Source organism: Daktulosphaira vitifoliae, unplaced genomic scaffold (assembly GCF_025091365.1).
Source record: "Daktulosphaira vitifoliae isolate Bord-2020 unplaced genomic scaffold, ASM2509136v1 Scaffold_5, whole genome shotgun sequence".
NCBI lineage: Eukaryota > Metazoa > Arthropoda > Insecta > Hemiptera > Phylloxeridae > Daktulosphaira > Daktulosphaira vitifoliae.
In genome coordinates, this window is record NW_026099576.1 from 32794931 (window position 1) to 32811360 (window position 16430).

Genomic DNA, 16430 nt, shown 5'->3' on the forward strand with positions numbered 1-16430 from the left:
TGTCTGTTACCACTTTTTCTCAGCTCTCACCGAACGGATTTCTTTCAACGATACGTCAAAAGATCACAAATCGTATCTAGTCGAAGACATTACCCTTCAAAATTGAAAAAATTTCCCTCGTTCCCCGTAAATGGGGGAAACCTCCAAAAAAATTACAAATTTAAAAATCGCTAAATTTCGAAATTTTTTCAATTTTTTTTACTTAAAACTTCCATAACTTTTTCAAAAATAAACAAATCAACATAATTTTTTTTGATACTAAAACCTTAGATATTTCCTTTTCATTTGATATAATTTTTTTGAAAATCTAACACTTAGCCTGCTCATTGGGGGGATTTAAAATAGGAACTTTTTATCAAAAACTAACTTTTTCAACTTAATTTTTGAAAATGTTCCGGAAATACTGCGACCTTTAAACATATATCAAATTAAAGCTTATTTTATGTACTATCAAATGAAAAAAAAAATTTGTCCCGACGACCTAACTTCTATGCGCAAATGGCCACCGTATTCAAAAATATGCTATTTTTCTATTAAAATTCTAGGTTTTGTATTTTATTTTATTTTAAAATATCTTAGTAGGAGAATATATTGACTTTCATGAATATTATATAATTTAATTGACATAGAATAAAGTTCATAAGACATAAGAAATTAAACTTATTAAATTTTTTCTACTTTTTTGTTTTCATACTAAATTTAATAATTATAATACTAATTATTAGTATTTATTCATATATTATATTTTAAAATCAAAGAACTACTAATTAGGATACAATCAAAGAAATAAGAGTTAATATTGCTTTTGGAATAATCCACCAATTTCATTAAATGAAACACTTTCTACAGATTTGCATCGAAGCGTTTCTTATGATAGTGATTTTAATTACTGTCAAATATCATCTATACTTGTCCCATCTATGCCTTGTCTACACTGTGCCACGACCTAACTGTGCTACCGTTTTTTTTTATTTTATTCCAATATAAACCTAATATTCTATCAGTACACTAAAAGAAGTTTGACTTTATCCATGCGTATTTGTAACACGCACGGGTTTTTTTCAATTTAAGACGATAACTCAAAATATCAACAATGACGGTTTTTTGACTACTGTAATTTTTTGGAACATTTATCTTTCTTGGCAAGACTAAGTTGAATTTTTCAAAATTATAGTGCTAGTAGTTTCAATTAGATGTGTTTTGTTGTCTTATGATGTATTGTTAAGCAAAATCGAAGTTTGGTTAAGAGCGTGAGTAATCGCATAATACTCACGTAAAAAAAAACGTTAGTAAAACCAATAGCTTCTCTCAGTTAGCCTATACATCGAAGCTAAAATATTTACATCTACAATATATTAAAGTTCAAATCGATGTGTATAAAAAAATTAACATTAGTTTTACATTGTTTTTTTTGTTTAAGTTATTTTAATAGAGAATTTTTGAACGTACTATTTTCTATTTTATAAGTTAATTAAATATGTATGTTGCCATTTAAAAAGATTAATTCGACACTCCTTTAAGATATAAAGGATGATTCTAAAAAGTAATTATTAACTGATAAATCATGAAAAATATGTAAGTCTTTTTAATTTTTTATAATTTTCTAGAAAATCTGTCTTCTTTAAACCTACTTCAAACTAATGTAATACTATATACTGTATTTTAAGATAAAAAATGAGAAGCTATCTAAAATCTCAATTTCATGGAATTTTCTTGGTCATTAAAGCAACAATCATACAATTTTTGGAAAATTCTGTAATATTTTGCATAATAATGCGATACTTACATCATTCTAAATTAATACAGATTAAAGCTTGTTTAGTGTAATAAATAGCAGTTCGACTGATTATCATCGCGAACGATATTATGTCGGTGATAAAAAATCTAATAATGACCGTACAACCGGGGACCGTCCGCCACAATACTACGTCGAAGTCATCTTCAGGCCGCACAATTACACCGCCTGGGTTATTCTCCCAGCGCATTCTGGCTAATTTACTGATAACATTGTTTTTTGTTTATATCCCATATAGGAACAGATTGAAAGTCAGTGTTCTAACTGAATTTCTAGGTGTCTAGGGGCGTCTTTTCCTTTTACATTGACTTCCTAAATCACTAAGTTTTTTATTTAATACATTATTATTCAGGTGGAACGCAAACTTTACACCAATTCAAAGTACCCTAAACAAAAAACCTGAAAAATGGACTAAAAACTGGAAAAATACGTTTAGCATTGTAGCATAATTAATATACACTTTAATTTATTAAAATCAGCTAAGATAACCTAAAAATAATACGAAATGTATTGAAATGTGATTAATTCAAATGCAAAACTTGTTCGTCTTGGTAAACCACGTTCTGAAGCACATCGTCCAATAAAAATTATTTGTAATAGTAAGGAGTTAGCTTTAAGTCTACTGTCTGAGTTTAACACTGCAAAACGTAACGGGCTGCCGCTTCCTGAGGGACTTCGCATGATTAGTGACAAAACTGAGTTGCAACGCAAACTCTTGCATGATTGCTACACGGATCTTGAGCGGCGAACAGCGGCTGGTGAGTCCGAATTACGTATCATCTTTGAAAATGGTTTACCGAAAATACAGGATGCTGCATCACGTAGAAGAGGATTCAGCCAACCCCCATTCACCCGTTTATAACAATCAATATCAAGAAGTCAACCCCTGTCCGGCTTCTACCAAAATTGCCATTGTCTCAGGTCCAAATTATTTAATTTAAATTGTAATTCATTAACTCTTTCTTGTAATTTTTTTGTATTCACTGAAACGTTGTTTACTGACAGCTTTTCGAATTCAGAGCTAGGATTTGTCAATTATAATATTTTTAAGTATGATCGGTGTAGTGCTTCTAGTAATTGTTTGCGAGGGGGGGGGGTGTTCTTTTTGTTGTTCGTAAAGATATCCCAGTTATCCCCATTTCTATAACTGCGTTTAATGTTGAGCATTTATTTGTGCGTATTTATTCAGAAACATTTAACTTTGTTGTCGGTGGAGTCTACATTACCCCTCCCCCCTTAATTTATGAATCCCCGCTCTAATTGCATTGATCATCTAATGCACCTTTTTCCTGAAGATATATTTATCATTTGCGGGGACTATAATATACCTGAGATTTCTTGGTCTTGTGATAACAATGGCCTAACTTATTCATATACCTCTTTTACGCGTGCTCCTTTCATCCCTGAAACGTTTGCTACAAACGGATTTTATCAAATCAATAGTGTCCTTAACTCAAACAGTACTACTTTAGATTTAATATTTTGTAATGATAAGAATCTTATAGTTGAAAAATCAAATGAACCACTTGTGATTATTGACAAATATCACCCCGCGCTTAATTTATCACTTCCAGTAAATATTTAATTTCCCAATTGCAACAAGAGCCATAGCTACTATAACTTTCAAAAAGCCCACTACAGCAGTATACGTCTATTTTTGTCGTCCTTTAATTGGTTTTCCACACTTCAGTTGATGGAGACATTGATTCAGCAGTAAATGTATTTTATGATGCTTTGCACAAGTCTGTAATAGACTATATTACTTTAATGATTCTCCCTTTCCGCCTTGGTTCAATAAAAATCTTAAACAAANTCGTGCCGTTATATTACTTTAATGATTCTCCCTTTCCGCCTTGGTTCAATAAAAATCTTAAACAAATTATTTCCTTAAAGAAAAAAGCGCATAAAAAATATAAAGCATCAGTATTAATGATTATAGGGAATTTTCTATACTTCGTGACAAGTTTAAGTATGAGTCAAAAAAATCTTACCGTGCCTACACGGAGCGTATTGAAAATGCACTTAAAAGTAATCCTAAACACTTTTGAAAATTTATCAAAAATAAATGTTCCTAAAAAGCCATTCCTAGGGTAATGTCTCTTAATAATAAAACCTCTTTAAATGAGCTTGATTCTGCAATTCTTTAGCAAGAATATTTTTCCTCAATATATTCTAATTCATCTCTGTTTGTTGATACTATATCGGATACAATAAAAATACCAACTTTTAATCTGCCTAATACCGTTCACTTTAATGTTGATGATATATTTAACTGTCTTTTAGCTCTAAGGAGTGACAAGTCTATTGGGCCTAACAGTTTACCAGATACGTTCTTTTTCGAGCTTAGATCAATTTTGTCTTATCCTTTGTGGATTATTTTTAAACGCTCGCTACAGGAAGGTATTTTTCCTTCTATGTTCAAACTAAGTTCAGTTACACCAGTCCCTAAATCTGGCTGTCTATCCCTCGCTTCTAATTACCGACCAATATCCATACAATTACATTTATCAAAAGTCTTTGAAAAAATAGTCCTGAATGCAATATAACCATCTGTTAACCAAATACTCATAGATTAACAGCATGGATTTCGACCGTGTCGATCTACCTCTACTTGCAACATCCTCTTTAGTAATTATGTGTTTAAATCATTTCAGCATGGATTCCAGACAGATGTAATTTATAAAGATTTCAATAAAGCTTTGACTCTATTAATCATAAGACCCTAATTCTTGTGCTCAAAGAAACTGGTTTCGGGGAGCCTCTTCTGTCGTGGTTCAGTTCTTATTAAGACAATAGGTATCAATGGGTTAGAATTTTTGGAATAAAATCTAACTTATTCCATACTAAATCAGGTGTATCCCAAGGGGGGGCACTTATCTCCTTTACTATTTTCTATATTTGTTAATAGTATACAGCAAACTCTGAAACACTCTCGTGTTCTCTGCTTTACGGATGATATGAAAATATTTATGCAAATTCAATCTCTTAGTGACTGTATAAGGCTCCAAGCAGACTTAGATAAATTTGTTGATTGGTTAACTAAGTTGGGTTTAACACTTAACCTATCCAAATGCAAAGCGTTTACATTTTCTAGGAATCACTCTCCGATTACTTTGTCATATCGACTTGGTAGCGACGAAATCGCTCGCGCATCTAACAATATTATGGACCTTGGATTCAAATTCAGCCACTATCTTGACCCCAGCGCTCACATCCAACATGTCTGCTGTAAAGCCTTCAAAATGCTTGGTGTACTTATTAGATTGACTAGAGAGTTCAAGCTTGAAAAAACCTTAAAAAATTTGTTTTGCGCACTGGTCTGCCCTATATTAGAGTATGGCAGTGTGGTGTGGGACCCCCACACGTAGACAACTGTCGCCAGTTAGAAAGGGTACAGAATAAATTTCTATGTTTTGTTGGGCGAGCGCTGGGTTTACCATGTCCACCCCACGATTATAGCCCCGTGGCAAATAATTTAGGCCTTTCCACCCTGTCATCGAGGCGTAGTATTGCGGGCTCAACGTTTCTCGGGAGTTTGTTTGATGGGAAGATAGAATGTCCTGCGCTATTGTCTTTAACACCTTTTAGGGTTCCGCAGATTAATACCAGGTCGAATGCGCCTTTCCGAATCACGCATGCCCCACGAATTACTTAATGAACGAACCCCTCTACCGGTTACTTAGAAGTACAAATGCACATTCTAATTTTATATTATAATAATATTTGTATTGTGCTTAGTAATGTCTTATTCATATGTTTGATTTATTAGTTGTAAACATTTTAGATTTTGTCTTTTGTTGTTTGTTTTTTGTGTCTTTCTCAAAATTCAGTTAAAATTAATTATGTAAACATAGTATGCTTGTAAAAAAAAGGATACATTCCGTAAACTAATATAATAAATAAATAAATACTTATTACCCTTAAAAGTTATACAAATTAATACATACCTATAAAGTAGTAATTTAAAGATGTATAAAATAAAAATACAAATAGAAATTAAAAATATAGAAGATATTTGCTATAAACACATTTTCTAAAACCCAAATTTGAGATAAATAACCTTAGGTCATATATAAGTACCAAATAAATATATAAAATGTTCACCTACCTATTGGGTTTTCTCACTGGCTCTGTATACTTTTCATTACTAAACCCCTAATTTTATTATTTTTACTTATTAGCTTTTGAAAATAGCCTTATTTATTCTTACTAATATAAAACTAATTATAAAATATTAAATAATATAAATGATGACTTATTATAAAATATAAAACAACAAGAAATAATTACCTTTCCATTAGATGCACCTAAAACTGAATTTAATATAAAATCTGGAGGAGCTAGAGCATCAGCAAGAGTAACAGATTCATTTTTAAGATTGGAACACAAATCAATTATTGATTCTTTAATTATCATAGATGCCAATGGACCACTTATATATCCACCTTTAACAATTTAAATTGCCTCAATAGAATAAAATAGAAAAAATGTGTAATCAATATTTGAGCCAAATAACATATTTTATTTTTTTATAAAGGGGTTTAAAAATAGTTATGATTTTAGTTATTAACAGGACTCGGGACTTATAGTATTTGCTAGAAAATGCTTTTTTTTGCTATTTTTGATGATTTAAAAAAAAAAAAACGCTTTTTTTCAGTTTTATCTGCTTTTTTCGATGATTTAATAAAAAACAAATGCTTGTTTCTTGTTTTTTCTGTTTTTGTACATTAAAATATTTTCTTTATGACGCAGCCTACTCAGGTTTTTTTTATCGGTTTTTGATAGATCTAATAAAGATAATTCAATTTCCTTGCTTGTTTGTAGGAGTTTGTCTTTGTTATCTTATCTATTTGATAGCCAACGCCGTCCTCGGCATCGTTAACTTCTTTAGCTATGGTTGAAGTGTCATACTAGTGTGGTACTTGGTTGATTTCCTTTTTATAATGGATTTCTCGGTAAACAATATTTTTAGACCGCTATGGCATACTGGGATATCAACACAAATTTATATTTAATTTTTCAAAAAATCCATAAACAAGATATTTAACATTTCTTGTCATTCAACTTGAAAGTCGAAGTCAAACATCATTTTGATATTTTCAGAATTAATTTTTTGTATATTTTTTTTTTTTTTGTATTTTTAATTATAATTTATAATTAAAAGAATAAATTAATTAAATACCCGTATTTTTTTTCAATGAAATAATTTCATTTTAATGGTATTTATTTAATCCTAAAGTCCTAAAAAAGTATATTCAGCACAGTTACAAATATTTAGTACTTTATTATTTAAAAGAAAATTAAGAAATTTTTGGGGATTTTTTGATTAATTTTTTTATTTATGAATGCTTTTTTTTTATGTTTTATAGTGCTATAAGTCCTGAACCCTGGTTATGAAATAGGTGGGCAAGAATTGCCCATGCACTCAGACCTGTTGGTACATTGTGCACACCTTGTACCAAAATTTAGTAATTCAGTACTATTATGTACTCTTATATGTTCAACAAATCCTATCTCTTTAGTAAGATTAAGAGTTTCTTTGGGTTTTAAGTTTTGATATTTGATTTTTTTAACAAAATATTTTCCCAAGTAATTGGATTTTAATGTGGCTAAGATGTAATTGTGTGAAATGAGTTTTCCTTTTTATATTCAAAACTTTTTGCACAGTGCAACTATTGAAAAGACAATGTTATGTCAATAGTCCAGTCTCAGTCCTAATTTGATATCTAGTTATGCTACTAAGATCCCTTGGTAGTCTGGGGGAGTCTTGATAAACATTTTTGATTGTCTGGGTACCCTCAATTAAAAAGAAAAACAAGTTTATATGTAACATTTTTTCATTGTTAAAAATTTAAAGTTTTTCTTATTTTAATCCTCAAGATTATTTAGTAAATGAATCAAGATTTATTTTTAATTTCAAAAACTTATGCTTTAAAAACTTCCATACCAAAATAGCATATCATTAATTTAAAAATTAAATGAATTTATTCAATTCAAGAATTCAAGATAAAATATTTACTTTTTTTTTATTGATTTGAAAATATTGATTAACAAACCTTCATACATTAATGATAAGTGTTTTTCAATTGACCAAAAGCCATAAAGAGATGCTAATTTATGTAAAATAATCCTATGAGTATCATCCAAATCAGTAGAAGAAGTAGTCTCAATGAACTGTTTTAAGATTAAATACTACAAAAATGAGTTCAGAAAAATAAATTAGTCAATAATATTAATGTTTTAATAATATTTTACTTCAGCAAAAACAATTGACAAATCTCTAGCATAGAACATTTGACTTTCATTTCTCCTAGTAAATGAACATAAACCTTGTGCTTTTAATAAATTCAATTTTTCATCTGTTTGTTGCAATAAATAGCATATTATCCATTGAAAACAAGATATTAAGTCTAAAAAAAAATTTAATTACAAATAATTGCGCAAATTTCCATTACAAAAATATTTTGTTATTATTAAATATATGTTCAACTACTTGTATGAGTAGAACCTTCATCAATTTTAGAAATCTTAAATTTATCCAATAATATACAATCAGCTCTTTTAAGAAACTCAATGGTTCCTAAGGGAGTATCACATAGATTTATGTTTTCATCATCTAAATTTGACCAAACATTTAAAAGCCAATTACTCGTTTGTTGTATAAGTACATTATTATCACCTTCATAAGTACAATTGGCATCATTAGCATTTCTTAAATCATTTAATCCAGAAGCTTTTTCAAAAAAAAAAAAAATATATATATATATATTATATGATAATAGATTAATAGTGAATATAGGTTTAGATCAAGAAGACATTTGAGAGAAGAGCATTTTATTATTTCTGTTAAAGTGAGAACTATTTGTTCAAAAAATTACTTTTTTAGAAAATAATAATAATTATAATTTTGGGAGGACATTACACTTATAGCCCCTTGTATCTGCTTCTTCTTTTTCCTTGCTTAATCCCAACTACTTGGAGTCGTCTACCCTAAAATTCCAATTAACACAATCTCCCACATCAGGAGTCCTCATATTGCAATCAATCACATCTCTCCATATGTTTTTTGGTCTTCCTCTACTTCTTCTTCTTTTAACATTCAGCCCCTTGTATCTGCATACGTCTAAATTTGTCTTACTTTGTTTAATTTTAAATAGTTTATATGTAACATCTTAAGATTATATTTTTTTATAGACAAAATTAATATCTATAATTATTATTATTTATATTTTTGTAAAAAATTTAAAAGTTTTAAATGAAATTATTTTAATTTAAAAATAATAATAATAATAATAATACTAATAATAATTTCATTTAAGTTAATTAATATTTCTAAAAATAAAACCTTTTAGATATCCATGTCCACCACAAGCTTCCCTGCATTCCTGTATTGCATCTCGAGTAACCCATGCTGCATAAGGTTTGGTACAACTTGAAATAACATGAATATCAGTTCCAATTGATTGCTAAAATAAAATATTTAATGGTTAACTTGAGAGTATGTCATAATTTTTAAACCATTTTCAATTACTTACAATTTTATTAGAACTACTATTTGTTAACATTTCCAATATAAATGACTCATATACTCTTGATACATAATCTCCATATATTTTCAATGCATAAGCAACTGCTAAGTATGGAATCAATCGACATTGCTGACGGAAGAGATCATTTTAGAACATAATACAGTTTATATTTCAGAGAATGTTTCAAAAAATATCGTTTTAAATATTTTAACTTTTTGAAATTGTTTTTTTAATGAAGATAATTTGAAAAAAATTAAATAGTCAATGGGAACTAATTTACCAGAAGCTGATACTCCATGACTGGTAACTCTTCACTTTCTTTTGGTCCAAATTGTTTTCTTACTGCTGTGTATCTTATAGCAATGGGTACAGCTTTTGTTATGTATGCTACACAAATGTTGACAATAGTTAATCTACCTGCTGACAAACTCCCTAATGAAGCACCTATATAAAGTTATTTAATTATAATTATGTTCAACACTAGAAAAACAATAAAATATAAAATATTACCCAATCTTTTTGTATTGTCTTTAAATGGTGTTACATATAAACCATCATCATTAATATCACCTGCTTTACTAAGTAAACTTTCTTTTGGAATGTGGTAGTTGTCAAATATAATGAAACTATTTTTAAAAAAGTTATATACTAATATTTTTAAGAAAAGGATTAATGCTTAAAAAGTATCATACAATTATTACACATTTCTTGATTACTCAGCAAAAAATTATTTTTAGACCCATTCCTTATAAATTTTAGGAGTGTTAACTTTATTTTTTTAAATATGAACATAGAAAATTAACTAGCTTCTTTATTATATAATGGATATTTTTATAAATTATACTAACCCATTGTCCACTCCATTTAAATTTGCTTTTTCACCCAAGTCTCCAATAATAACCCCAGAACATGGTAGCATTGTTTTTACATCCCTAATTTTTACAACAAATGCATGCAATCCATTATTATCGCCATTACTCATGATTAAATTGGCCCAAATGATTGCATGTGTACTCGATTTCCCTAAACCCGTAAAACAATTTTATATAATATATAATAATTTATTATAACTAATATTGTATACATCTTTTATGTACCTAAACTTCCAACCCAACATTTAGCTGCTTCAAAATCTGGAGTATGCAAAATAAATTGTCTTTTTTCATTATTATAAGTACATATTGTCCTCATTCCTTTTGTGTTTGTACCATGAGAAATTTCAGTCAGTGCAAAACACCCAGGCACCTTAAAAAAATAGAATTAATTCTTTTAAAAATACAACATTTTCCACCATTATAAGCTAAACAAATTATATTACTTTTCCTTCAATTGCATACTGGTAGATATCTGAATTTCTACCATTATCCATAGTGAAAATAACATTTGCAAACATATCAAACGAAAGTCCAAGTTTTATAGCAACAGATGGGCAATATTGAAAAATTGTTATTGTTTTAGACATAGCCTTAAAAATTTTAAAAGTTAAATATATAACTCACGAATGTCATGATATTTTTTGACATACAAGTTTTGGATTAATCATTATTTCTTCAAATGGAAATAAGTTTTTTTCCAAAATATCATACATTCTTAAAAGAGCCATTTTTCGCTGTTCATCTAATGATGGTGTTTCATTTTCATGTTTAAACAATGGATTAGATTCAAAATAGTTCCAAGCTCTCATCTAAAATAATTATCAGTATAACCATTATTATTATTACAGTTTATTAAAAGGATTTTTATGTAAAATGTTCAAAAAGTGAAAAAACAAGTTAATTTTTACAAAAAATTGGAACAGTTGAAACTCCTATTCCAGTGATATTTTGTGGGTATACAAAGTACCTTAAAACGTAGTATTTGTTCAGTTTCAATAAAAACTTTCATTTTTTTCCAATCTATAGTAGATTTATTTCTGTATTTATCCAATGGACCTGGTTCAAAATCTTTTAATAGGTCAGCACAAGTATTCATTTTTAACTAAAACAATAAAAATTGTTTAAATTATATTGAATATTGTTTGTATGATATGCGTATTTAATTGAAATATACATAATTGTGGTTAAGTGCTTATAAAAATATGTATGCACGTTTTAATTTGTGACATTAAGAGTATATAGGGTGTAATGGTCATTATTTTGATAAACAAATATTAAATTTTAAGTTTTATTATCTAAAATAAATGAAATATAAAAATAATTTTTTTTATGTGTCTTTTTAAACAATTTTCTTTCATTATTATACTACTAAATCAAATTTACAATTTAATCTCTTTATTCAATTGAAATAACTTTTATAAAGTCACTGATAACCTTGGTATTCTTTGCACTTAATTATAAAATACTTCAATTTTATTGATACAAAAGTACTTTGAATAAATCTGTTCAAATTATACATTACAACATGTTTTATTTAATAAATTTGTGATAAAATGCATAAAATAATTTTCGTATTATTAATTTCTAATGACTTTTTTCACTTTAGAATATAAATTTAAAAACAACACTGATAATTTAATATTTAATAATCAAAGAAATAAACTAATTTATTCAATATTTAAATGAATGTCTCCATACATAGGTTTATAAAACAGTTACATTATGCACAATTAATGAATGTGTTTAAAAGGTTTTAAAAGGTTAAAAGCATATTTAATTCCAGTGAAAAATAACTGATAATTCATTCAGTTACCGTTAATATTTAAATATACATCACAAATTTCACAATATTAACTTTTTAATAAAAATAGAAATGGTTTCCATCTGTGTATCTATCTGTCCTCAATAGATACACATACTTATGACAGGAGATCAAACTTTAGGGTCAAACCTAGACAATGATAATAACCAAGTTGGGTTGAGTAATTATATATGATGTAACTTTAAATTTTTTTTTTTATTTTAATAAAAAAAATTCTAATTGTGTATAATGTAAATTTATTTAAAAGTATAATTAGGAGTGTTTGGGCAGTCAGATATTTTTATGTTCCAGTTAATTATATTGTAAGATACAACTTTTTTTAGGAAGGAATATATAGAATTAGAATAGTAGTTATAAATAATACAATATTTCAAAAGTTATATGATAAAAATTATAAATTAATATTGCAAAAATAAATTTTTTTAGCACACCTCTGGACTTGTTTAACTTGGATTGTTTAACTTGCATGGAAAGGAAAACTATTTTTGTTAGTACCCCTTATCTCTCAATTAAAATCTTGGTGCATGCGTGTTTTTGAGGGGGCTTAACCAGAACTCATATCATAAAATGCTTTTATTAGTGTAACTCAGTAAATATTCCTCAAAATATGCTTTGCCCCTTTATACATGTAGGTATTCCATTTCTGCTTATATGACTATAAAGTTACAAATACTCTATGTACTAAAACTCAGTATATATTTAAATTATATAATATAAACAATAATAATTAAAAATCATACATCTAAACCATTCAACAAATTGTTGTTCTGATTCCTACTCAGTTGGGAAGGTCCTAATAATTGCTTCAATGATAGAAAAAAATGTGCAAAAAAGGTTATTTTATAATTTAGTAATAGGAAAGAATATACTATATAAGTTGATAGATTCTCATGCATTAATTCTCTATATAACAATAAAAAATGTTGACATTTTAAGAAAATACATAATTGAATGATTATTTAAAATTAATTTTATGAAAAAAATCTTCATCATTATGCATTGTTAGGTCTAATAATGAGAGATTTTATATTCATCTTAAATCACTTTAAGTAACATGACAAAAATTTTTTTAAAATGAGCACTTGCTAAAGTCTTCATATATTAATTCAATCAATATAATTAAGTTTTCTTGTTTGCAAATTTACAAATTTGTATAAACATCTAGGCGACTCTTTACTATATAAGTTTTTATTTTATCTTAATTAATNAAAATCTGCCCTTGCACAAACATTTACCATTAAAATAAAATAGGATGAAGGTATATTACTATGATCAAAAATATGTTTTTATGATAAAAGAAAAAATTAATGATCATATATAACACTGCCAAAATAATTTCACATTTTGTTAATTTGAGTTATTATCAAAGAATAATGTATTGGTGATATAGGTAGATTATAAAACTTAAATAATAAAATGGACATACATGATGTTAAGATTGCTATAAATAATTCCATCTTTCAAATTTAAATAATTAATAATATTTTTATCTAAAATTTAGTTTGTATTACCTTTGTTTTATTTGAACTAACAAATGGAAATTTTGTTTGCCCAAAAATATTTATTTTATTTCCAAATCTTTTCATTTTTCTCCTAAAGTCAAACATATATCTAATAATTTAAATTTATAAATTCTTTACTTATATTTGGACTTCTTGATAAAAATTTTATTATTTACTTGTAAATAATAAAATCTACTAACTTAAATATAATGTAAGTAAATTTTAACCATTTTCAATATAATGTTTTTAAATGCGAACATAAACATGTTTATTTTTGCATGAGAATATCACAAATTTAACTTGATCAATTTTATCTTACAGTACATTTAATTTTCTTACAAATACACAAAGAAGTTCTCAGTTTAAAAAAATTATTCAATAATATAATTCATCATACCTAAAATTTAACTTCATTGCTATTATTTCTGTAATTCATTTTTAAACAACAGTTTTAAATAATTGGATTTCACTGAGTATTGGAAAAATTGTATCATAAATAATTTAACTTTATGAATAATTAATTATTTTGAAAATTTAAAATTAATTCATAAGAAAAATTTTTTTCTAAAATATATTTGTATTTATTGATAAGAATCAGTTATGTTTGATTATAGGACAAGTTAGACTTATAAGTATATGTAGATGTACTGACAAACAATAGAAAATAATATATATATATAGCCTCTAAAAACAATGAAGTATTTGGGTTTTTTTTTTTTNGGCAGTCAGATATTTTTATGTTCCAGTTAATTATATTGTAAGATACAACTTTTTTTAGGAAGGAATATATAGAATTAGAATAGTAGTTATAAATAATACAATATTTCAAAAGTTATATGATAAAAATTATAAATTAATATTGCAAAAATAAATTTTTTTAGCACACCTCTGGACTTGTTTAACTTGGATTGTTTAACTTGCATGGAAAGGAAAACTATTTTTGTTAGTACCCCTTATCTCTCAATTAAAATCTTGGTGCATGCGTGTTTTTGAGGGGGCTTAACCAGAACTCATATCATAAAATGCTTTTATTAGTGTAACTCAGTAAATATTCCTCAAAATATGCTTTGCCCCTTTATACATGTAGGTATTCCATTTCTGCTTATATGACTATAAAGTTACAAATACTCTATGTACTAAAACTCAGTATATATTTAAATTATATAATATAAACAATAATAATTAAAAATCATACATCTAAACCATTCAACAAATTGTTGTTCTGATTCCTACTCAGTTGGGAAGGTCCTAATAATTGCTTCAATGATAGAAAAAAATGTGCAAAAAAGGTTATTTTATAATTTAGTAATAGGAAAGAATATACTATATAAGTTGATAGATTCTCATGCATTAATTCTCTATATAACAATAAAAAATGTTGACATTTTAAGAAAATACATAATTGAATGATTATTTAAAATTAATTTTATGAAAAAAATCTTCATCATTATGCATTGTTAGGTCTAATAATGAGAGATTTTATATTCATCTTAAATCACTTTAAGTAACATGACAAAAATTTTTTTAAAATGAGCACTTGCTAAAGTCTTCATATATTAATTCAATCAATATAATTAAGTTTTCTTGTTTGCAAATTTACAAATTTGTATAAACATCTAAGCGACTCTTTACTATATAAGTTTTTATTTTATCTTAATTAATTAAAAACTATAGTACAGCTTTTAAATGATATTTGAATTGAGGCTAAAAAGTATAATAAATCGACTTACTTAAAAAAATATTTTCTTGATAACTTATTTTCTATAAATATGTTTCTTTTGTTAATTCATTTACTTAAGAACAAAACGGGAGATTAGGGAGGGTACTTTATAAAATGAATTTATAGAAATTTTATTAAAATATTAAAAATTGACAATGATTTTTATTATACGACTTTAAATTTGATAAAAAGCATTTTAATACAATATGCTAAAAAATATTACTGTTTCACTAACATGATTTTTGTCATCTAAGTCATCAAGAATGCAGGCAAGTAACTTTTGGCCCCCACTTATTTTTTACTTTTTTTGTTGATTATCAGACATTTTTTGTTAGAATCATTCTAACAAAAAAATAGGCCATGGAGATTTTATTTTATGGTATTTATATTAAAGATTTAGAGTAATAAATGTATAACTTAATGACAACATACAAAATTTTATAAAATAACGTAACTTTATTATCAATAAATTTACGATGATCAATAGTTGTAGATAATACTTATCTATAATCTTAAATTTAAAGGTGTACCCAACTTAAAAATCAACTTTTTTTTTAATTTCAAGAATTAACAAAAAATATGGTAGCGAAATTTATTTTCAGATTTCCAATTGTTGACTTACGGGTGATATTAAATAGGCGCGTGACGTCACGGATTCTATTTTGTCAGCGACGGTCAGGGCCGGATTTAGGGGATGGCTGAGTGGGCTACAGCGCAGGGGCCCCCACACATTTGGTATACATTGGTATCACAAATATGATAATAATTGTTATTTAATAAGTAAAAAAATATATTTCCTTGTTTATGTATAAGGGGCCCCCACAATGCATTCCACCCAGGGACCACCACATACCTAAGTCCGCCCTTGGCGACGGTCATACGTTTCTTATGAGACGTTAACTTTAAACTATCATAATTAAATAAACTAAACATATCTTATTTATTTTACCTAAGAAGCTTTTTTAAAGAAAAAAAGTATTATCTATTTTTTTCATATAACTTTTTAATGAGCTGTGATCATTTCAAGTTGTAAATATAATTAATTAAAATATTTCTTTTTGTGTTATATGACCATTACAATATAAGGTATACATTTTATATAAATAAAATTTTTTCATATTGTAATAACTAGTAATAAAGTTTATCGGGGTGGTATTAATATTAAAGTACGATAATGGCATCATTCG

The 16430-nt window shown here is 26.9% G+C and overlaps 1 protein-coding gene across 11 annotated transcripts in view; it reads right to left on the bottom strand.

Annotated features, from left to right (window-relative positions):
- The window catches only part of LOC126907985 (peroxisomal acyl-coenzyme A oxidase 3-like), a 17206-nt gene extending 1508 nt beyond the window's left edge, over positions 1-15698 (bottom strand). Inside the window, exons 1-16 of one of the 11 annotated variants that reach the window (XM_050689754.1) lie at positions 13921-13952; positions 13533-13632; positions 11167-11301; positions 10850-11008; positions 10643-10789; positions 10422-10569; positions 10173-10347; positions 9835-9950; positions 9605-9768; positions 9331-9453; positions 9141-9261; positions 8475-8528; positions 8289-8411; positions 8051-8205; positions 7852-7987; positions 6086-6240 (exon numbers count right to left, since the gene is read on the bottom strand). In XM_050689754.1, coding sequence (XP_050545711.1) covers positions 6086-6240; positions 7852-7987; positions 8051-8205; positions 8289-8411; positions 8475-8528; positions 9141-9261; positions 9331-9453; positions 9605-9768; positions 9835-9950; positions 10173-10347; positions 10422-10569; positions 10643-10789; positions 10850-11008; positions 11167-11301; positions 13533-13632; positions 13921-13937 — 2028 coding nt within the window. In that variant the 5' untranslated portion in view covers positions 13938-13952. Of the gene's footprint in view, positions 1-6085; positions 6241-7814; positions 7988-8050; positions 8206-8288; positions 8529-9140; positions 9262-9330; positions 9454-9604; positions 9769-9834; positions 9951-10172; positions 10348-10421; positions 10570-10642; positions 10790-10849; positions 11009-11166; positions 11302-11582; positions 11751-13532; positions 13633-13920; positions 13953-15253; positions 15307-15478 lie in introns of those variants that run through there. The other 10 variants (XR_007704676.1, XM_050689760.1, XM_050689751.1 and 7 more) reach the window with 10 other exon arrangements.
- Between the last annotated feature and the right edge of the window lie 732 nt (positions 15699-16430).